A 24587-nucleotide genomic window follows, 5' to 3' on the forward strand; every position below is an offset into this window, starting at 1 on the left:
AATGCATAACCAACGTATAAGCCTGTCTACGGGAACTAATAGGTTTTATATCACATAAATTCATGATGAGATGGACTCTCCTATGAAGATGGTTTTGCTTCACCATTAAAAGTGACAAAAATTCTCCCTAACATGGAATCATCTTTCAAAATACAAAACAACCATGTAGATACTATTTTATGAGAAATGTATTTGGTTTGGGCATTTTGTTTGAATAAAAAAAAAAAAAGAAGGGATTAAAAAAAAATCAATTATTCAAAAACTGTGAGACTTGAAAAGTGAATTATTAAAAAAAAAAAAAAAGTAAGTGAGCCAAGACAGGTATTCTGCATGCTGTGTGTGTATATTAATATTACTTTTTTTTTATGTAAAATTAAATGATTCTTTTTTAAATTAAATGAATTTATTTTTATAATATGCTTCCACATAGCAAAATTTCAGAATATTATTTTTGGGCATTTATAATTTAATTATTCATTCTCCCATTTTTACATATAATTTAGAATACTATAGTATCAGAGATGCCAAAAGTAACTGCCTCAAAAACACAACCAAAGATTGTATATCCTGCTGGTGTAAAGGAAATATTAGTAGATCTTAGTACAGATGACCTAGTTCGACGATTAAAGGTAAGGGTCATTAATCACTATTACTTTCATCAGTTTTATTAATTAGAATTGTAATTCTAATTAGGCTATTGTAATTAGAATAATTCATCTTTTCTTTCATAGTTACACAGTGATCAGCATTCATTTTAATAAACTATGGAGACAACTACCATGTTATAGTAATAATTCAGTTATAATAAGTTCTTTCCTGGATACAGTTGTCATATGTCTATCCTTCACTATCTGCTGCAAGCTCACACATACTGGCCATTACATATTAACCCTTACCACCAGACTTCACAAAAACAAAAATTTAGTTAACACCTCTAATGCAAAGCTCTTAAGCAAGAATTACAAATCATATTACAATGCATTTATAAACAATGGTTATAGCAAAAATATCATCGATAAAATTCTTTATAACACTACACCTAAAAATGGAAATAATATAGATTATAGTAAATCCATAGCTATTCCATACATTAAAGGGATCTCAGTTAAAATAAATAGAATGCTGCACAGTTACATAGTTACACAGTTACAAAAGGATAAAACCCACAAGTTAATTAGTTACACAGCCAAGTGAAAAAACTTCCATAAACTCCATAAACCTATCTCTAATCCAGGGAATTTAATAATAGGGTGTTGACACCCTTTGGCAACTAGTATAGGTAAATGTGACTTCTCCATTACTTCCACCTTAGTATCACCACCTCTGGGTCTGGCTCCCACTGATGAGACCTCAATAAAGGTCGAAACCAGTCTAGGTAGTGGCCCTTCCCTTAATGCATAGCATTATACATCTCCTTGCGGAGATGTGCTTTGCATTATGAGATAGGGCAAGTGATGAGAACTTATACCATCTTTACCACGAGTAGCCTCGGTCCTGAAAGTACTTCAGGTGCAAACTTTGTTTGCTTACATTTGGATAAAGGATAAAACCCACTATATAATTAGAGATATTGCAGTGTTAAGAAAACATAAAATGGGCCTGACTAATCTCTAAGCAAATACCATATGATGTACACTGTTTACTAAGATTAAAAAGCACATTTCCAAAACATGCAATTAAACATTCTTTTATTTTAATTTTATGCACTAGCATAGCTAGGTTTTTTGGTGTCCCTGCAAATATGCAGTTATGTGCCTTATTTAATCTGAATATTTCAGTAATTGGTAAAATATCCTGTTATTAAACTGCCTGAATACCACAGAATATGTATACATGCTATTAATTCTTTGCACACTTAAAAACAAACAAACAAAAAAACATTCTTAGCTGTTTTTGTTTGATATATGCAAACCATCAACACAGCAAAATTTGCCCAACTTATTAAAATCTTAACTGCTTACTGAAATGGAAAAGATTTTTTCCCTCTCGGTTTTTATGAAATTAGTATTCAAAGAAGGTAATAAAAATAGAGAAAGAGCACCGTATTGGTAATACAATGCAGTTTTGTCTGAAAAAAAGTGAAGATATGACAAAGAAAATTACAAACAAACCAAATTAATTAATCTTTTTTTTTTTTTAATTTTTTCTTCCCATGTATTTAAAAATTCATTCCATGCGAATTATTTTTGCAATAGTTTCTATGAAATTTGTGAAATAAAAAAATAGGAATAATGCATTGAGAGTGAAAAGGATATGTTTAAAAAGTAGATTAAAAAAGTAGCAGTTTTAACTTCCATATCTAATATGGAAGTTTAAAAGAAATTAAATTATCATCAAATTTCACACACACACACACACACACACACACACACACACACACACACACACACACACACACACACACACACACACACACACACACACACACACACACACACACACACACACAGGGTGTTTCAAAAAGAATGTCCCGATTTGAAAATAATTGTATATCTCTGCAACCACGAATCACAAATGAATGCGATTTGTACCATGTGAACGGCCTTGGCCCAGAGTTTGATATGACGACCGCTAAATGCCACTACTAGCGCCCAAATAGCTGCTACACTTCGTTAATGAGAAGATGGCTAGTCAACATCAATTTATTTTATGTTACGGTTATGTTACATGTTACGGTTAAGTCCCTAACCCCTATAACTCTGTTGATTGAATGTATCAACTTGTGTCCGGATGGAACAGAACCCGGATGTAAGTTGAGTTCTGTTCCATCATAATCGAATCGGACAAGTTGATACATTAAATTAACAGAGTTATAGGGGGTTAGGGACTTAACTGTAATAAGTATACTGTCATTTTAATTTTTAAACCTTATTATAAAACTGCACTGTGTGTTACTGCCACTATAAAACAGGAGAATAATCACCCAAATCTTCCTCCACAACACATCTTCATTACCTTCCCTGTGTGAAAGATCAGGCTGTGGCTCTTCTGTTGCCTTTGTTTTTATGATGAAAATGTCCAATATGCTTTGCTTATTCCTCTTCTTCCTTTCATCATAAATTTGTTCATAGCAAGTAAATGTATCATGTACTTTCGTTTTTATTATTAAGTAGCGTTCATTATTGGGATCCATGTCTTCAGCCATTTTGAGAATACCGCTAGCTGCAAAAAACATTTCTGTGAGACCCTTCACTGTGAATTGTTTAACTATCTCTTCCTGTTTCTCTTTTCCCTCTTCCTTTTCTCATTTTTCCTCTTCTGGAACAATTGTTCCAGAAGAGGAAAAATTAGGTCGATTGACTTGAATTATGTCATCATTCACTATTAGGCTCACTGTTACAAACTTCCACAATCATGCACAAACATTTTTAATGTCTTTTTCCATATGCCACTCATACATTGAGAGGTCACTTTGACCCAAGCTACAGTAATATTTTTAACAGCGTGATAAATAGCGAATGTTTTCCAGAATTTCATGAGAGTGGTCATTTCCTTCAGTAGCAGAATTGGCTTGTGAAAAAGACCTCTGTAGATAATGAGCCTTAAACACTTCAAGAACTCCCTGATCCATCAGGTGGATCAGTGAAGTAGTGTTTGGAGGGAGAAACATGACCTTGAACTTGGTGGTGCTATAAGACATAAAAAATGGATGACCCGGAGCATTATCTAGAATTAATAAAATTTTACATCTTCTTTCACGCAATAGATATTTATTTCGCTCACAAAAAGTTGATTAAGGCATCCTCAAATAATTTTTGAGTCATCCACGACTTGTTATTTCTCTGATAATGAACTGGAAGTATGCTTCCTAATGTTTTTGAAGATTCATGGATTCTCACTGTGGCATATCACAAATGGTTTCAGTTTATATCCAGCCACATTACCCATAACAGAATTGTAATACGGGCATTAAGAACTTTAAATTAGGTATAGATTTTAGCTTTTTTGTGGCTGAATGTCCGCTCGTGCATTTTTTTTCTGAAACAAGGACGTCTCATCCATATTAAAAATTTTCCTCCATAATAATTTTATCCAATTTCTCCACAAACTCCTTGGCAGCCTTCTAAGCACTTGCAGATTCCAATATATTTTCATATTATGCAGCGCAAAATGCTGCTTGCATCTCATGAACCAACCAGAAGAAGCGTTGAATTCGTAGTCATAATTGGGTTCTGCTTTCTCCTTCGCTATGTTGAAGGGACTTAGTGCCTTAGCAGTTATGGTCACAGTGCTAAGGGACATGCGCTTTTGGTTCAGGTCCTCTATGCATGATGCAAGTATTATGCTTTTCCATATCACCTATAGGACCTTGTCTTTGCTTCGTCACTCTCGTCGATTTAATGGAAGCAGATCCTTTCACAGCCTCTGCGATTTTATCCTTATTTTTCAAAATGGTCATCGCTGTAGAATGAGACCATCAGAAGTCATGTGCGATCACATTGATGACTTACCAGCTTCATGTTGCTTTATAACTTGCAACTTCGTTTCAAGATCAATTGCTCACCAATTTTTTTCTGTGATTCTTCACTAGGTTTTTTGATTGGGTGTGTAGTGGCCATGTTGCACAAAATATCTTGAAATATTTAATGATAAATACACAAATAACCCATTTCTCAAACACATAATCAAGAGGAACTGTTGAAGACACGTGTCTATTGCCGAGAGACGTTGCTGCTGAAAACACTGTTGTCGCTGTGCATGCTTTACCTTATGCTCGCTTGTTTCTTGTTCGAAAGTATAGCCGAAAATGTTATTTATTCTCTTATGGGATCACGGACGTAACTCGAACGGACATAAGTAAGTCGAGGGGCGACTGTGTGTGTGTGTGTGTGTGTGTGTGTGTGTATACACACACACACACACACACACACACACATACACAATTCTCCATTTACACAGTAAATTTGTTTTCCAGAAAAAATTGTGTAAATGAAAAGTGTGTAAAAAAGAATACAGTGCATATGAAAAAAAATAGAGGAATGGTTCCAGATCTGAAAACCTGATACGAACAATAAGTTATCTTCAAACAAAACATGTATATATATATATTCATGTCTTAAATAAAATAGTGTGTCACTAATAAAACAGAAATTCAAAAAGGTCCAAATACACCCACACCTATGGTTATTAGTTAAATTTTATTTGCCTTCACTTTCTGACAGTAGTCGCATTCTTTTGTGTGAGACTGGAATTAAATCGCTTCCATCACTTGAAAACTTGCCGACCTGTTCATACTGCAATGGCAAAACATTTTCTTCAGTAAAAGGAACTAAATTAGCACTAATTTCCAACAATTCTGAAGGTTGATTTTTTTTTTTTTTTAAAAAATCACGAACTCTGTAATTAATAGTTGTTTTGACTAGATCTTTGTATAATTCTTCATATCTCACAATACATGATTTCAGTATTTGGATCATGTGTAAGAAAATGACTTTGCAATTTTACTACCGTTTGAAACCCTTCTTTAATTAATCCTGCAGTGAGTAGAATCTCTTCATCGGCGCTTTTTTCTTTTTCATCGAGATTCTCAAGGACAGCTTCTATTATTTTGTCATCACTACAGACTTATCTAACATCAACTCTTTAATATCTGCAGTTGAAAAATCATCAAATCCTTCTCCTCCAACTGCATGTGCTAATCTGATGATATTGGTATATTCAGTTGTATGCAAAGGTACAGGATTTTTCTTTTTCACACATTCTGGTCAACTAGCTTTCCAGCATGAATTTAAAGTCGATGGTTTAGTCGGAACACTAAATTAGCTATATACAAGACAGTGTTCAAACCAGTTTTAACTTATGGACCTGAGAGCTGGGTCAGAAGTAAAACACTTGACCAAAGACTAGAGACCGCAGATATGAGAGTCCTGAGAAAGATTAGAGGTGTGAACAGATGGCATCAATGGCAATATCATATTAAAAATAAGGATATTAGGAAAGAACTTGACATTGTCAGCATCCAGGAATGCATTAGCAGAGCTAATCTCAGGTGGTATGGTCACTTAAATAGAATGGGAGAGGAAAGATTAGCAAAACAAGTGTTCTCTGCCAGGTTGGCAGGAAAACGACCCAGAGGAAGACCAAGATATAGGTGGATTGATATGGTACAAAGTGCCTTAGATGATAGAAATATAAGATCTGATAATGTTGGGGTCTTGACAAGTAACAGACTGATTTGGAGGAAAATTGTAGATAGGAAGTTAGTAATGATGTAATTTTTTTCATGTAGTACTGTCATATCCTGTACACCCCTTGAGGGTACATGGCAGGAATTTGACGATGATGATGATGATGGTTTCAATTCTGATAATGCCAACTTAGCAAGTTTGATGTAATCCAAAATAGACAATTTCTTCCTCACATCAATAACTGTCAGTAAGTTATCCTTATCTAGTTTATCCAAAATGTACTGGAATGTTCTTCTTATGTAGTACGTTTTGAAGGTAGCGTTCACACCCTGGTCAAGTGGTTGTAATCAGGATGTTGTATTAGGAGGCAGAAAACAAAATTCCACATTTGGGAGTTCTAAAACAGGATGATTAGGCCCATGTCTATATTCAATAAAACTTTTAAGTCCAGATTTTTTCCCCATCAAATAGCATTTAATTTCTGGAACAAAACATTGGGGGGGTGTTTGAGGGTCAAAGCTGTATAACTGAGAGGAGACCTCAACATAGCCTTTAAAGGAATGCAGAGAACCGACCAGGACTTCTGACCTAATGTCCAATCCTCACCTTCTCGTGGTGCACCCTGTTGGATATCTACTTGGATACTGAATGAACAAGGATGGGCTGGCAATTTGGGATTTAGCCGACCAAATTGTATTCTTATTGGTTAAACCAAAATAAAAAATGATGGTACAACATGACAAAATTTCATGCCAGCTGGGGTGTCGCCCGGTTAAAGAAGGCCCCCGTTGTTTTCGCCAGAGAACCAGGGCGAACAGCGAAAGGTCAGCTACTGGAACAAATCTGAAAACAAACCTCATCTCAACATCACCAGAGTTAAAGATAGGTACTATCAACGTAAGAAGCCTGAATTGCAAAGAAATGGAGCTAGCTGAGGAATTAGATAAGTACCAGATCGACATAATAGGGGTGACTGAAACAAAAAAAGACCAAAACTGGTGAGATCTTTCTGAGCAATAAATACAAAATGTTATATTCAGGCAATGACAATCAAGGAAAAGGAGGAGTAGCCATAGTATTCAACACAAAATACGAGGCTAATCTTCTTGAATGGCAGTCAGTCTCAAGTAGAGTAATGTGGGCAAATATGAGAATAGGGAACTGGACAATGAGACTTATTTGTGCCTATGGTCCCACAGAAGGTTCTACTAAGGTAGAAGTGGAGGAATTTTTTGATGCTTTAGAAAAAGCAACTGACACAATGAAAAGTTGGTCCTTGTTCGGGATCTAAATAGCAGAGTAGGAAATGATTGTCAGATATACAAAAATATATTGGGAAAATTTGGAGAAAAGAGTAAAGCTAATAATAATGGCAAATACCTGTTGGATTTCTGCTCAGGACATGGACTGGTTATTACTAGCACAATGTTCCAACATATAAATGTGCACAAATTCACATGGAGAGAAGAGGCAAGGAATAAGAAAAGTCTCATTGACTATGTTATTGTTGATAGTGATGTTTTCTTCATGGTGCTGGACACCAGAGTGTACAGAGGATTTGAAATTGGAAGTGATCACCATTTAGTCTTGAGCAGGATACAATTGAATTTCATATTGAAAGAAGAAGATGTAAGAAAGTTTTAAAGTGAATAAAAGTTGAGCAGCTCTCAGATGTGAGCTATAGACTAAAATACACAAACATGATTGAAGAAAAAATGAAAGAGCTTGGGAACAGCAACCAAACCTTGGAGATTCAGTGGCAAGCCCTGAAGAAAACATTTATTGACTCAGCCAGAGAGGAATGTGGTGAGGTTGTCTGCAAGGATAGAAAAATCAGAACTCCCTGGTGGACACAGGAAGTTAAAGAGGCAGTGAAGAAAAAGAAGAATGATTATCAAAAGTTCCTGTCAAATAAGTCAGCTTGTGCTCTTAGAAAATATAGAGACAAATGCAAGAATGCTAAACACTGTGTAAAACTAGCTAAACAAAAGTCATGGGAGGACTTTGGCAAGAATATAGAAAATAAATATCAAGAAGGTGGCAAAATATTCTGGAGGTTGTTGAAGAAGCTTAGGAATGGAGGAAAGAGTGCTGTAAAAGGAGTTAGAGATGATAAAGGTGACATGAAAACTGGAATAAAAGATATCCTTGAAGTATGGAGTAATTACTTTGAAAAACTGCTAAATGAAACAAGCAGTGATGACAGCACAGTGGTAAAAAACACTTAACAGGCATGCATGCAGGAATACATATCCATACTTGAAGTAGAAAAAGCCATGAAAGGCTTGAAATGTGGAAAGGCAGCTGGAGTAGATGATATTCGACCAGAAATGCTGAAGTATGGTGGTATAAGAGTCGTACAGTGGCTGCACTGCATAGTTCAGAAAGCCTGGACAGAGGGACGAATTCCCAATGATTGGAGTAGAGCTCTCATAGTACCCATATATAAAAAGGGAAATAAAACTGAATGTGTGAATTACAGAGGTATTTCCTTACTGAGTGTTCCTGGCAAAATCTATGTAAATATACTTGAGAAATGGTTGAGAAGAGAAAAATGAGAAAAGCTTGGTGAAGAACAAGCTGGATTCAGGCCAAATGGAGGCTGTCAGGATCAGATCTTCACTTTACGACAAATAGTCGAGAAAGCATGGGAATATAACAAAGATCCGTATTTAAGTTTTGTCAGTTTGGAAAAGGCATATGATAAGGTGCCAAGAGAGAAGCTATTCAATACGCTGCAGTATATGGTGTCAATGGGGCATTATATCAAGCAATACTTAGTCTTTATTTCAGTTGTATGTCAGCAGTTAGAATTGAAGGAAGTACAGGAAGATGGTTTAATGTTAAATCTGGTGTGAGACAAGGATGTACATTATCCCTTCTGTTATTCATTATCTATATGGATCACATTATGAAGGAAAGTGGTATTAAACATGATATCAAAATTGGAGATGTTAATGTCAGCTCTTTGCTTTATGCGGATGATGTTATACTTTTAAATAACTCTGCTACAAGTCTGCAAGATTCTCTGACTAAATTGAATAGCTGTTGTAATAGATATGGTATGAAAGTCAGCAATAAAAAGACAAAGACAATGAAAATAGGCAGAATCATTGAAAATGTCAACTGTGTTGTGAATGGAGAACCTATGGAACAAGTAAAACATTTCAGCTACTTAGGCACGATTGTTAGTGAAGATGGTAAATTAAATATAGAAATAGACAACAGAATCAGCAAAGTTGGTATGTTGGGAAGTCGATTGAATAAATTCATATGGAATAAGAGAGAAATTAGTCGGAACACTAAATTAGCTGTATACAAGACAGTGTTCAAACCAGTTTTAACTTATGGATCTGAGGCTGGGTCAGAAGTAAAACACTTGACCAGTGACTAGAGACCACAGATATGAGAGGCCTGAGAAAGATTATAGGTGTGAACAGATAGCATCAATGACAATATCATATTAAAAACGAGGATATTAGGAAAGAACTTGACATTGTCAGCATCCAGGAATGCGTTAGCAGAGCTAATCTCAGGTGGTATGGTCACCTAAACAGAATGGGCGAAGAAATATTAGCAGAACAAGTGTTCTCTGCCAGGTTGGCAGCAAAACGACCCAGAGGAAGACCAAGATATAGGTCAATTGATATGGTACAAAGTGCCTTAGACGATAGAAATATATGATCTGATAATGTTGAAGTCTTGACAAGTAACTGGCTGATTTGGAGGAAAATTGTAGATAGGAAGTTAGTAATGATATAATTTTTTCATGTAGTACTATCATATCCTGTACACCCCTTGTGGTTACATGGCAGAAATTTGATGAGGATGATGATGAACATTGATGGAACCATGAATTAAAAATTTCTTTTGTAACCCAACCTTTTTTGTTTGCCTTCCAGTGCTACAATCCACACATTTCATTGCCTGCAGTCTTAGGGATCGATTAATGAGTAATGGTTTTAATATATGATCTCCTGAAGCATTGCTGCAAAAGAATATTCACACAATCCTTAGCTTTAAAGCCACCAACACTTTTTTGTGATTTTGCTATATAAGTTGTACTTGGCATTTGTCTACATTCCATACTGTAGAGCAGCGCTTCCCAAACTGTGGGCCGTGGCCCACAGTTTGGGAAGCGCTTTGGGAAGCCATAGGTTTTGTTGAGGGGGGGGCCATGAAATAATGAAAACAAATTTAAAATGTTTTAAGACTAAGTAGATTTTTTTATTTTAAAAGAAAAACGTATTTTACTTTTATTATTTATTATTTCTTTTTTGTTATTTTTTATATTTTAATGGAAAAAATCGCACATTGCTGTTGGTTCACAAGCTTTGCTTCCTGCATATTTCGGCGCTTAATGAATATTAGTAAATATTGCTTATTTATATGTTTCATTTCAAAGCAGTGGTTAATTGTATTCTTTGATTGCTCTCCAGGGAAGCTCCAAATCTTCCTGTGCCTTTCATCACACGTTCGTAATCAGGGACTGTTGATATTGACTTTATATACATATAAAAACTCTTTTTATATTATCAGTGTCATCCGAGCTAGTTTTCTGTTACCAATAAAAGTTTCCCATATGCTTCACACATGAAAAAAAAGCTTAAACAAGTTCATGTGGGGAGATAGTAACTCGCTTGCAATGGTAAACAACATGCCCTCCCTATCAGCCGCTATACTGAAGAGGCAATAAAAACAAGTACTTTTATTATGCCAGTGAATAAGGTATGAGGAGTCTGTGTAATATATTTCTCAACAAATAGTGCAATTAAACACAACTGGGATAAAAACACACTAATTAATGAATCACATGTCCCCTCATACAGAAACTATGCTGTATAGACTGAAACAAAACCATATGTTGCATGGGCAAACATAGTATCTAACTAAAAACTATTGTTATTAAATAGATGTGTGTGAGCTCGATTTCCCAAGGCAACAATAAAATTCAACCGAACATGTTAAAATTCGTAAAAGTGTTAAAACTAAGTAATATATATATATATATATATATATATATATATACACACACACACACACACATATATATAATGAATGTTATGGCAGTTTCACATATGGAATTCGGATGAAGAGAGTTAGCATTTCAACTCAATTGTCAGCTATGCTTTTATCTTTCGGTTGCGCGATCTTTTGTTAATACCGCACCAATCATATGCACGTTTTAATAACCTGCCTTTGCTGTCTGTTTCGCGTTAGACTTAATTACCGTAAAGGGAGAAAAGTCACAAAAGATAAAAATGTTCCTGGTCCTGGATTCCCTTATTCAGGTAATATGGTAATATTCACTAATTTCATGTTGTTAGTCTGTGGTGTGCCAGTATCGGTAAGTGGTGCTATTATTTGATCTATTCTACGTTAAAAATTTAACCCTGAGATGGATAAGTGGCTGATAAAAAATAAAAAAAATTCCCGCGAACAATCAGAAGAAGCAGAAACAGACTCAAAAAAAAGGACAGTATTTCTTATTTTACCAGAACAGCCCACATTGTCTTCAGAACCAAACGGTAAGAGGCAAAAACTCTAATATATGCATTTGATTTTTGCAATATTCGCTGTGTATGTTTTGTATTGAATATAAATACAATAAATATTATAATAATATATCTCTCTGTTACGATTTTTTTTCGAGGGGTGACTGTGAAATATTTTAATTTTTGCGAAGGGGGCCCTGACATCCAGAAGTTTGGGAAGCACTGGTGTAGAGTAATCCCTGATATTTAAAACATCTAGGGGGTTCCCCAAAATTCAAGTTTAACCCTGTGGACATCGCGGTTGAAAAAATTGCAGCTTAGTTTGCGTGTACCTGAGAGATACATTCATTACTAGTATGTGCTAAAATGCAATAAAACTTAAAAAAAAAAAAAAAAAACACTGCAAATGTAATACATGATGGTTTATTTATTTTCAGTTACAATTTAGAAATTATTGAACAAAGAAATATAAAGAATAAAAATTTAGCCGATTGTTGCGATGTAAACCACTGGATATAAGAGGCCTAAAAATGCTTTCAATTCTATTTTGTCTATTCGTTTAGCATCTCTTTCTCTTGAATACTGGTTTGAAATAGAATCTATGTATTTATTTGTATATAATAAGATTAGATCTAAAATATCATCTGTGATAAAGCAACTCCAAGTTTCAAGTTCTGTCTTGGCATTTTTTGCATTTGGCTGAACTAAGGAGAAGTTGACACAAAATATTCTGCGGCTGTCTTTTAATTTGTCTTCTTATTGGATTTTCACTCCATTTTGATTCTTTATCCTTTCCAAGAAAATTCTCTTCATTCATGTCTAATTCATCTTCACTTTCTTCACTAGAAATATCTCACTCGGTATCTGAATCTTATGAATGAACTTTCACGTAATCATCATCTTCTAAATCACTTTCATCTTCACATTCTCATCATTGGACTCGAGTAATATTTGCTGAATCTCTTCAACATCTAATGGATTATCCAATAGATATATTTTTCCAGCCATTTTCAATGATAAAAAAAAAAAAAAAAAAAAAAAAACCTAAACTAATACTATACTGACATTGGAGTTTGCAGTATCTATCAGATACAATTTATTATCAAATATCACACATTTTTACATAACACTTATTTAACCAAAACTCTCCGCATAAACAGTGTGGAATATCACTCGTAATATATGCATGCTCAGCTAGTCATGACCCAAGCTATATGCTGGATATGTGTAAGAATATTTATATTAAACAATTTGTTTGTATCTGTCAGATCAGCCACGACCTCCGCAGGGTTAAGTACATATGTACTGTACTAGGAAATGATAATTATAATGGAAATACCCTTTTTTAACAGAACTGAATTCAAACAGAAATTTTAAAAATAAGCACAATTTGAACCATGTTAAATCAAAATATGCAGTGTAAAAATAGAATTGCTTTTGTTTTCTAAACTGTGTTATTTCAAAATTGTGTAAAAAAAAAAAAAAAGCCATGTAAAAAGAGAATATAACATCCTGTACCTCAGGGTACAGGATGTTATACTGTAACAGTACTACAAGGAAAAAGTTCCATCATTGCTAACTTTCTATCAACAATTTTTTCTCCAAATTAATCTTTTATCTGTCAAGGCTCCAATATTATTAGATCTTATATTTCCGTCTTTTAAGGTTCTTTTTATCGTATCAGTCTCCATAAATCTTGTTCTTCCTCTGGGTCTTATTCTTGCTGATAAAAAAAACAAAACTTATTTTGTGAACCTTGCATTTCCATTCAATTTAACTGACCACACCACATGAGATTTGCTCTGCTCACACATTCAATTAATGCTAACAATGTCTAGTTCTTTTCTAATATCCCTATTTTAAATATGATGATACTACCATTATGCCATCTGTTATTCCCTAATCTTTCTCTGAACTTTCATACCTGCAGACTCCAATCATTGATTAATGTTTTATTTCAAACTCAGCTCTTAGATCCAATCTTAAAATTAGTTTAAACACTGTCTTCTGTGCAGCTGGTTTAGTGTTCCACTAGTTTCTTTGTTATTCCATATGAATTTATTCAGTTGGCCTCCTATCATAATTTACAGTCTGCTAATTATGTTGTCTATTTCAATATTTTTCCTCCAAATTAATATTTTATCTGTCATGGCTCCAATATTATTCACTAAAATTGTGCTTAAATAGATGAAATGTTTTACTTGTTCTATAAATTGTCCATTCAGGATGCAGATGTTTTATATTTCTGCCTATTTTCTTATCTTGTCTTCATCTTTTTATTTGTGATTTTCTTATCATTATTAGGACTGTTATTCACTTTAGTTAAGGAATCCAGCAGATTGTACTGGATTTATTTTGAGAGTATAACACTAACTGCATAAAGTAGAGTCCAGAATAATATCTACAATTTTGATATTAGGTTTAATGCCACTTCATATTGTGATTTGTAAGATGATGAATAACAGTGGAAATAATGTGTACCTTTGTCTCGCATCTGATTTACCATTAAATCATCTTCCTGTACTTCCTTTATTCCTAACTGCTCACAACTCAAATATATACCCAGTATAACTAAGATGAAAAGCCAAAGGCTATTTTTTTTTTTTTTTTTTTTTTTTTTTTTTTTTTTTTTTTTTTCTGGCGAGGTTGATGTAAGTTAAGGGGATAAAAATCCCTTCTTGTTTTTCAGCCAGTAAGCGAAACTAAGATCGAACACTACGATCTGTAACGTTTCATGCCGACGAACTGTCAGCGTATCCAAGCGTAAGTGACCACTTGGTAGTGACACACCACGGCAACTCGTTGCAAAGGTGAAGCAAGCTTCCTCACTGTTCTTGATATTTTTTCTCATAATGTAAAACACAGCTCTTAAGAGATGTAGTACTGTTTTACATTATGAGGAGAGGTCACTACCCAGACCGGTTTCAACCTTTTTTGAGGTCTCATCAGTGAGTAGCTAGACCTAGTTAATATCAGAGTTTAAGTGAAGAAAACTTACATACTTTTGCTATACGATTGACCGAAAGGTGTGTCACTATATTACATTATAACATAGTATAACTAAGATGAAAAGCCAAAGGCTATTTTTTTCTGGCGAGGTTGATATAAGTTTATATCCCCTTAACTTATATCAACCTCGCCAGAAAAAAATAGCCTTTGGCTTTTCATCTTAGTTATACTATGTTATAATGTAATATAGTGACACACCTTTCGGTCAATCGTATAGCAAAAGTATGTAAGTTTTCTTCACTTAAACTCTGATATTAACTAGGTCTAGCTACTCACTGATGAGACCTCAAAAAAGGTTGAAACCGGTCTGGGTAGTGACCTCTCCTCATAATGTAAAACAGTACTACATCTCTTAAGAGCTGTGTTTTACATTATGAGAAAAAATATCAAGAACAGTGAGGAAGCTTGCTTCACCTTTGCAACGAGTTGCCGTGGTGTGTCACTACCAAGTGGTCACTTACGCTTGGATACGCTGACAGTTCGTCGGCATGAAACGTTACAGATCGTAGTGTTCGATCTTAGTTTCGCTTACTGGCTGAAAAACAAGAAGGGATTTTTATCCCCTTAACTTATATACCCAGTATGTTAAAAGTTTTTGTCGCTTGGTTATACTATAAATTAAAGATACCAAGAAATTATATTCTTGGTTTCATCCTTTATCCAAATGTAAGCAAACAAGGTTTGTGTGTAAAGTCACTTCACAACTGGGCTACTTGTATATAGAGGCTAATGACTTCACATCAATTGCCTTAGTATCTCATAATGCAATGCACATATCCTTACGGACATGTATAATGCTTTGCGTTCTTCTTCTTCTTCTTGAATATTCTGCAATTGAGCAGGTTCTTTTAGTTTAGCAGAAACTTTCCTTCCACTCTCTTCTGTTCTTCTGAGCCTTCTCTTTTAAGGTTGTGTACCTGTCTCCATTCAGCATGTCATCTAGCATTGTTTTCTTTACTCTTCCTCTGGGTCTTTTTCTGACTATTTTTCCTTCGATGGCATCTCTGATGTTTCCATTCCCTCTCAGAATATGTCCAATCCAGTTTCCCTTTCTTCTTTTTATCCTCTTTAACAGACTTCTTTCTTCTTATACTCATTTTAAGACCTCTTCAGTAGTTATTTTATCTGTCCATCTGATTTTTTCCATCCTTCTCCAAATCCACATCTCAGAGCTTTCCAAAATCTTAATTTCTTCTTTCTTCAATGCCCAAGTTTCAGCTGCATAGATGGCAACACTCCACGCATAACATTTTATTAGTGTTTTCTTTAGGTTTCTATCCATTTTACTTCTGAATAAATTCCATTTTCTATTAAAGGCATCTTTTCTCATCGCTATGCCTTGTCATCTTTGCATTATGGGACCTTAAAAAAGGTCTAAACTGGTCTGGGTAGTGATGCTTCCCATAAAGTAGTAAATGATTACCACATAGAAATGTTTTGGAAAAATTTGGAGAAAAGTGCAAAGCTACTAAATACAGATGTTCCTACAATGTTCTTAAATATAGATTTTTTGTTATATTCTTATAATTTCTCATCTGTCTGTGTTAAAGTGAAAATATGATCTTGATAGTCTGCATTTGACTCCTGCTTTGCTCTTCTCCAAGATTCCCTTCCATAATTTTTCTTGCCATTTCATGAATGTGCAGGCATATATCATTATTATTAGCTTTGCACTTTTCTCCAAATTTTTCCAAAACATTTCTATATGTCTGGTAATCATTTACTACTTTACTGTTTAGATCTCTAACAATGACCAACTTTTTTTTTTCCATTGTGTCAGCTGTCTTCTCTAATACCTTGAAAAATTCCTCCACTCCTTCCTTAGAACCTTTTTGGGAGATCACAGGCACAAATAAGTCTTGTTGTTCAGTTCCTCATTCTAAAATTTGCTGATATTGCCTGCCTTTGAAGAATGTTTTCCTCATATTTAATGTTGAATACTATAGCTATTCAACATATAAAAATATAAAAAGGTATTAAACAGAAACTTAACACCTAAGATATGCAGATGATATCATAATTTTTGCAAACACTCCAGAAGACCTTAATATAATGATAGAAGACCTATATCGTGAAAGCAGAAAAGTCAGTCTAAAGATAAACAGAGAAAAAATCTAAAATCATGTTTAATCATTTTGTAACACCAAAAAACATAATAATAGAAAACAATTTCTTGGAAAGAGTCTCTTCATATACATACTTAGGCCATCTCATTGGTCTAAACTGTGGACTCCAAAAGGAAATAAATAGGAGAGTTCAACTTGCCTGGAGCGCATTCAGAAAATTTAAAAGCATTTTTCAAAACAATGATGTCCCACTCTGTTTAAAAAGGAAGACATTTAACCAGTGTATACATCGTCATCTCATATGGTTGTGAAACTTGGTTGCTAACAAAAGCACTGGCAAATAAATTAACAACAACTCAAAGAAAAATGGAGAGGTTGATGCTAGGCATCACATTAAAAGATAAGAAGCGAAACACCTGGATAAGAAGCCAGACTCGCATCACTGACATCATTCTTCACCACAAGTGACTAAAATGGAAATCGGCCGGACATCTATCCAGAAGAGAAGATGAGCGATGGACCACCATACTAACAAACTGGATTCCTAAAGAAGAGAAATGAGGCCAAGAACACCCTAAAAGAAGATGGAGTGATGAATTGTCAAATTTTGTTGGGAAAAATTGGTCAGCCATTGTCAAGAACAGAGAAAGGTGGAAAGAACTGGAGGAGGCCTTCATTCAGCAGTGGACAGAAAATGGCTGAAAAGAAGAAGAACTATAGCTATTCCTTTTCTGTGATCATTATTTTTGGAATATAACATCTTTCTTTGTTGTTTCCAAAAGATCTTGCCAGTTTTTGTCTTCTTTGTTTCAGTAATTATGTTGATCTGCTGCTTATTCAATTCTTTTGTTGGTTCCATTTCTTTTCCATTGATACTTATGTTGATGTAAGCTTTTGTTAACTTTTAGTTTACAATTGCTACCCTTGCATTTATATTTTTTTTTAACCTGAAAAACATGCTATTGGTTCATTTTGTGTGAATTGAGAAGTTAAACAGAAGGGAGATAAATCTGCTTGGGCACACTGACTTGGGCTATTTAATAGCAGAAATGTTGGAATGTTTCTTAGGAAGGACCTCCCACGATGAGTCTTTTGACTCCATGGAGGCCTGAATAATAATAGTATTTGAGAGGTCAAAAGGCTAAATAAGGTAGTTGTGAAATGGATGTATTAGTGAAGAGATTAAGCATTCAGTCTGGAAGAATAAACCAGTATGAAAGCAGCACAAGATGATTATGGTAATACAGTAGAAGATCGATTATGTGAACTGTCAGTTATCCAAACTTGCACCATGAGCTTGATGCTACATTGTCTGTTGTACTGTTGTCTGTTTAGCATGGGGGTATGGTGAGGACATGGGGGGGGTCAGTTTGATTTCACCCAGCCTTCTGCAAGGAGCCACTGCAGTGTGAAGTTATTGCAATTTTTGTTTCTAATCACTCAGTGTTCAAGTTTTTGTTCATGGCTATTTCAAAGTGAAATACTGTGTTATTTTGCTTTTTAATATTAATATTGTTGTGCCTTTGTGTTAATAATAGTGACTGCAGGCAAATGAAACCATGACATGTTGTCAACACACTGGTTTCATTTCCATAAGTTAAGGAACAAAGAGATAAACTGTGATAACTTTGGGGGGGGGGGGGGTAAAAAGCAAAAAGCATCTGAAAGCCAGGTACATTATCTAAAATGTGGTACTTAGTCTGATCATTGTATACTAATGGGTAGTGCTGTCAGCAATATATGCAAATGAGTCATTTGCATATATTGTTTAACGCCAGGCCTTTTGGAGTGGTTTTCTTTTTCATGTCTAGAGTAAGAACAAGACATGCAATTAATGTCTTGGAAAAGGTATTATGAAAAAAGTAGAAGGCCAGAGGGAAGTGAGAAGTAAATTTTTTAGATAGAAAATTGTAGGTAAATTGAATACATTACTGGAATATGTTGTTAATGCTGGGAGTGTTAAGGATTTTAAGATTCAGTATGATAAATATGTACTGGATACATATGCGAAAATCCCTTTTGGCAGCACAGATCGGATAGGTGTGCTCCAAGTTCCTGAAGTGTTGAAGAAGAGATAGATCAAATTCTCTAACTCAGAATTTGTAGAGCTTAACTGGAGTGGGTAAGATATTGTGCCATGATCTATATTCTGTGTATACATCTGGCCTGGTACACTTTGTCTTGTAGGAAAGATCCCACTGAAAGCTGAGTAGCATGTAAAAGTATGCAGATTGAGGGTTGATGCAGATGCAAAGGGTGAGTGTGGATGTACTAATGTGAGGGTTGCAATACATTTTCTTAATTTCACTGGTAGAAATAGTAGAGAAGTAGAACAGTGGTTCCTTGCCTCTAGCATCTGTAACTACACAGAGCAGAGAAGACAGAGCATATGCAACTTTCTCTTCAGTTTTTGCTTAAGGAACACAGAAGAATGCTAGAATTTCTGTCACTGAATTTGAGAAAAATATCATGTGCAGTCAATGCAGGAAGCTAAACAGCCAACTGCTGCTCAAATATCAATACAAGAGAACAAGGAAGTCTAGAGAAAATAACATAACTTTCCTTATGCAGTTCAAAAGTATCCAAAACTGCAGTGCATTATGTACTTACATATAAACTATGTGGCTTGAAGGCATTACAAGAACGAGTGTCCTCTCAATTGTTAAAGTTCTATCTTCTCTGTTATAATACAAAAAGAACTTATCCTTTCCTTCATTTTGTCTCACATCTTATGTTTACTTTTATTTTATATGTAATATGTATTTCAATATGTATTTTTTGAACATGTAAATAGTTTATCATGTTGGAGCTAATCAAATGTATATTTTGAAAAAAAAAAAAAAAAAAAAAAAAAAAAAAAAAATATATATATATATATATATATATATATATATATATATATTTACACACACACACACACACACACACACACACACACACACACACACACACACACACACACACACAACTGATATATAAAATTGGGCTGTGCTTTCATTTGATTAAATTAATTTTAGGAATGTGCCCAGGCCTTTCAGAATATGAGCCAAGATGATGATAATACTACGTACATTCCATTGGCCATGCACTTAGCATGTGATAGTTTCCTATCCCATCCTAGTAAGGATGTTAGGTTGTTAATTGCCTGTTGTATTGCAGATGTCTTTAGAGTATTTGCACCGGAAGCACCCTACAAAGATCCTGAGCAGTTGAAGGTATGTATTATATATATATTTAAATATAGGAATCATTTTTATTTATTTATGTTTGATGAGCTGCTTAATTGTATTCAGTTTAAATCTTGCTGTTGTTCTCTTCGTGAGTAGATTTTGTCACACACCACTAGGTTTGAAAAACTTAGATTCAAATCTAGTCTGCAGTGAGGAAATTTATAAGCATTTTTCAAGCAAGAATGCTGAGATAAATAGTCTAAATGATAAAGCAATGATGTTAAGATGTGGTTGATTTTCTTCTATTCTTACAAAAAGCAGACAAACTGCTTTGAAAAATATGCATTTGACAGATATGATAGATAAAAAAAAATGTAATAATTATTAGCAGTTAGCAGTATTGCTGATAAGATTGTTTTGAACTTTTTCCTATGATGAGACTTCAGCATAGAGTTCATTCTAAAAAAATAAATACATGATCATAAAATATCTCACTACAAAGACTAAATTATCATGTTTTCTTTTTTTAAAACGTTTTGCTATATATTAGTATCTATTGTTTCAAGGAATACTGACAAATAAAACTGTATATGTCATTGGAACTTTTAGTAATAAACAGGTTGATCAGAGATACTCTTCCTAATTACAAATGAGTTGAGTTTTTGTACAGAATTCCTGTTGAATTCTTGTTTAACATAAATTGTTGAATTAATATGATATGGAATACTTCTTTAGTTGTTTTACTTCAATGGGTCATATTTCTTCCTGTGTGTGTGTGTGTGTGTGTGTGTTGGCTTTCTATAAATGGAAAAAAAATCTACGTAAACACTCATATCATCATCATCTAGCCCAATGGATATGGTATTCTAAAAACACTTACACACGGGGCTAGGGCTGTTTGTTCTAATGATGCGCTCTCTACTGAACTTTTAAAGATCTTCACCATACTTTCCTGGCCAATGGCCACATCTCCTATAAAACCAATAAATGCTATGTGACCCTCTTACGTTCTCTCTCCTCAAACACACAACAAGAACAAAACACCACTATTCCTATTCATTATGTCTGAGGTACACCTGAAAAGATAGCCAAAGTACTAATAAAATATAACCTTCTCACCACGTTCAAACCACATGTTAAATTAGCAACTCTGATCTACTCTCCTAAGGATAAACTCCATCCCCCCGGCATATTCTAGAGCAGGGTTTCTCAAACTTTTTCTACGACGGAACACTTCACAAATCCTGAAATTTTCATGGAACACCTTGGTTATTTTGTAATGTATTAATTAATAATTAATTGGTAATTTAGTCGATTTTTATGATTAATTAAGTAATAATTACCTATTAATTGTAAATTGATAATTATTTAATTAATAATTTATTAAATCATTAAATTAATTTGTGCTGATTTTCATTGACATATCCTATTCTGATCACCAAACATTTATACTATAAGTACTTACGAGTGAATGCAGACTTTTTCTCCTGTGCGCTGATAGTTTTCCCCTCCTTTTGTGCATCCTGGAGATCGCTTTGTAGGCTGGTAGTGGATGCCTCACTATCTGTTGTGTCATAAACACCTCAATAAGAGATTTCTTAATATCAAAATTAATCAAAGTCCCTTGTCTCTTATTCATATTAAAATTTAAATCTGCAGGCCTATTACTTTTAAAAAATCACGGCACTACGGTTTCGAAATTTTCACCCTACAATACGAACTTGCGACGAAAGTAGTCAGTATTACTAGATTTGAGAACCGGGTACAGACTACCTTGATCTTCAATTTTAGTGGAAAAATTTTCTTTATACTTCCTTGCTGATTGGTCACTGACATTTGCAACACAGATGTTATTTCGTTAAGTTTTGAGAACATGGCGCCCATTGTTGTAATCGGCTTGCAGGCAATTTTTATGATTGGTCATAAACGGCGGTATTCTCTTTTCCGATTGTTGAAAGATTTCGATGTGTGAAAATTAACGAATATTCATGATAATTCATGAATATTTTCATGTTTAAAAATATGCTGCTTGGTCACTGACATTTGCTACACAGATGTCATTTCCTTCAGTTTTGAGAACAGAGGATATGCCACACATTGTTATAATCCACTTGCAGGCAATTTTTATGATCCGTCATAAACAGCGGTATTCCCTTTCCCAAATGTTGAAAGGTTTCAATGTGTGAAAATTAGCCTAATAACATCTGTGTACAGGGTGTTCGGGATAAATTTGACATATTTATAATTAATTATATTTTTCCGTAAGTTACATGTATTAACACACACTTCTCTTCATTTAAAAGTTTGGACCCTTCTTCATTCATATACAAGATGTCAGAAAGGATGGATAGCTGGAACCCACCTGAATCATGGAAGAGAATAACTTGTATCATGATGATTCGTGCCCGCCATCAAAATAAGGATATTACGACTGCTGCCCAATGCTCCCTGAATACAGTAAAAACAATCAGGCATGAACTAGAGACTTGCAATGGTGACTACGAGGATGTAGCAAGAAGAAAGATCCCTAGCAGACGATCTGATTGCGTTCGTACAGCAGAATTCCTCGCAAATCTGCAGGAACAGGTGTTGAAGAACCCTGGCATTGGAATTCGGGCTTTGTTCGTGGAGTTGCTAACTGTAGTCAAGCCCTGGATAACAAGGGTAGCCAATGGTAGGCCGTATGTATGGCAGCAGGATTCGGCCCCTTGCCACACCTCTGGGAAAAGTCAAAAATGGTTGTCTGAAAATTTCTACGACTTCACCAGTCCAAATGTTTGGCCTCCAAACTCCCCAGACCTTAACCCCATGGATTATTTTGTATGGGGCGCAGTTGAAAAAGACACCAATCGCACTTCCAGTAATACAAAAGCCCAGTTAATGGATAAAATTAAAACAGTTTTTGCGGCCCTTCCCAGGGAGACTGTAGCATCAGCTTGTTCGAGGTTCCGAAGCAGAATTGAAGCTGTGATCGATGCTAATGGTGGTTATTTTGAGTAAATCTTGTTGATAGTATTGTAATTAACTCTGCCTGTAATGTTTTTTTGTCAATTCATTAAATTTAATAGATACAAAGAAGATTTTCTTTTTCCTTACGAAACTGTCAAATTTATCCCGAACACCCTGTATATCTGAATATACACAGATGTTATTAGGCGTTCTGGGTGAGCCTTTCATCATATTCACAAATGTTATTCTCCTCAGAATATTTCCACTGTAAAATATTTATTCATGAAAAATGCTTAGAAAACTAAAACGACAAATTCCAGAACTTCTTGCGGAACACCTATTCACCTTCTGTGGAACACAGTTTGAGAAACCCTATCCTAGAGTATATGAAGTTCCATGTGACTGTGACTTGACCTACTATGGACAGACAGGCAGATCTGTTAACATCTGCCTTGGAGAACCTAAAAAATATGTTCACTACCTATTGTTATGGTGAGTCTGGAATGGCAGGTCACACTTTGGACACCCCTTCACACAGGATTAGATGGAGAGAAAACCAACGTGCTTTATAGAAGTCATTACAGGTCAGAAAGATTATTTTTAGAGCAGTCATGGCTATGAATCATTTTTCAACCTGAACAAGTATGGTTGCATTAATTTGCCAAAATTTCTCTTGACAGTTATCTTGAGATCAACTCCTACATATCTGTGATACTTCTTTTTTGCAACATTAGAGGGCACTAAATTAGGACTTCAGATTTTTATGTCCATTACGGTTTGAATTCTTTCACTTACTCATTGTTGCATGTTAACTGCAACATGTAATGTGCTCTGAATATTCTAGTTTGAAATTCAACAAAATATAAGCCAGTTAATGAACATATTTTTTATAATTAATTTAATTGGTTTGGTATTATTGTAATATCATTAAAAATAAGTTATGAGGAATGGAGATGTCTCAGTGTTACCAGCCTGCAAGGCTGGTAACATTACGCCTACCCCAATAAATCTAATTATTTTAATATAACAAATAAATTTAAAACCTGATTATTTTAAAATTACAAATAGACATAAAATCTTATTATTTTAAAATTATAAACTAAAGTTTATTTTTGAAAGGTAATAAGAAGAAAACATATGCGAGCCTGGTTGGCCGAGTGGTTAGCGTATCCGCTCTCCAGCCAAAAGGCTGCGGGTTCGAATCCCGCAGTGGGCATGGATGCATTGTCTGTGAAAAATACTAATGGTGGTGGTGGTCGGCGGTAGATACCGTTGGTGTAGATGATGAACGTAGTTGAGTGGTGAAGATGGAGAGTTGTATAGTAGGTGCCCTCCCTCGATGAGTCCTTGGACTCCCTGAAGGTGCTATGTAATAATAATAATAGTCTTGATAGTTTGACTAAACACACCTGTATATTCTTGTAAGAAAGATGATAGCAATTTGTAGAATCTTGAAATTTAATTAGTTAAAGGATTTTTAGTGAGAATTTATGGTAGGGTTAAAATTTCCCTATACCTTCTATAGAGAAACCTTTCTACTTTGAAAGTAATGTAGAACATTATGAACTAAGAAATATATGAAGGAACAAATTTATATAAATTACAAACATGGAACAACAAGAATAAGAATTAAATCCAGTAAATTATTAAATTATGAAATAAGAGAAAATGTAACAATTAAAGAATGTAAGGTTGATAAAATTATGTGGCTACAGTATTTTCAGGATTTATGGTCACATACTATGAAAGAAATACAAATAACTACAATTA

The 24587-nt window shown here is 34.5% G+C and overlaps 1 protein-coding gene across 1 annotated transcript in view; it reads left to right on the top strand.

Moving 5' to 3' along the window:
* The window catches only part of LOC150106699 (sister chromatid cohesion protein PDS5 homolog A-like), a 670786-nt gene that overhangs the window by 38397 nt on the left and 607802 nt on the right, over positions 1 to 24587 (top strand). The window contains exons 2-3 of the mRNA XM_090393290.1: positions 504 to 629; positions 19716 to 19913. Coding sequence (XP_090249416.1) covers positions 522 to 629; positions 19716 to 19913 — 306 coding nt within the window. The 5' untranslated portion in view covers positions 504 to 521. The remainder of the gene's footprint in view (positions 1 to 503; positions 630 to 19715; positions 19914 to 24587) is intronic.

This window comes from Typopeltis vanoorti, chromosome 5 (assembly GCF_054136105.1).
Source record: "Typopeltis vanoorti isolate ZY-2024b chromosome 5, IOZ_Tvanoo_1.0, whole genome shotgun sequence".
Lineage (NCBI taxonomy): Eukaryota > Metazoa > Arthropoda > Arachnida > Uropygi > Thelyphonidae > Typopeltis > Typopeltis vanoorti.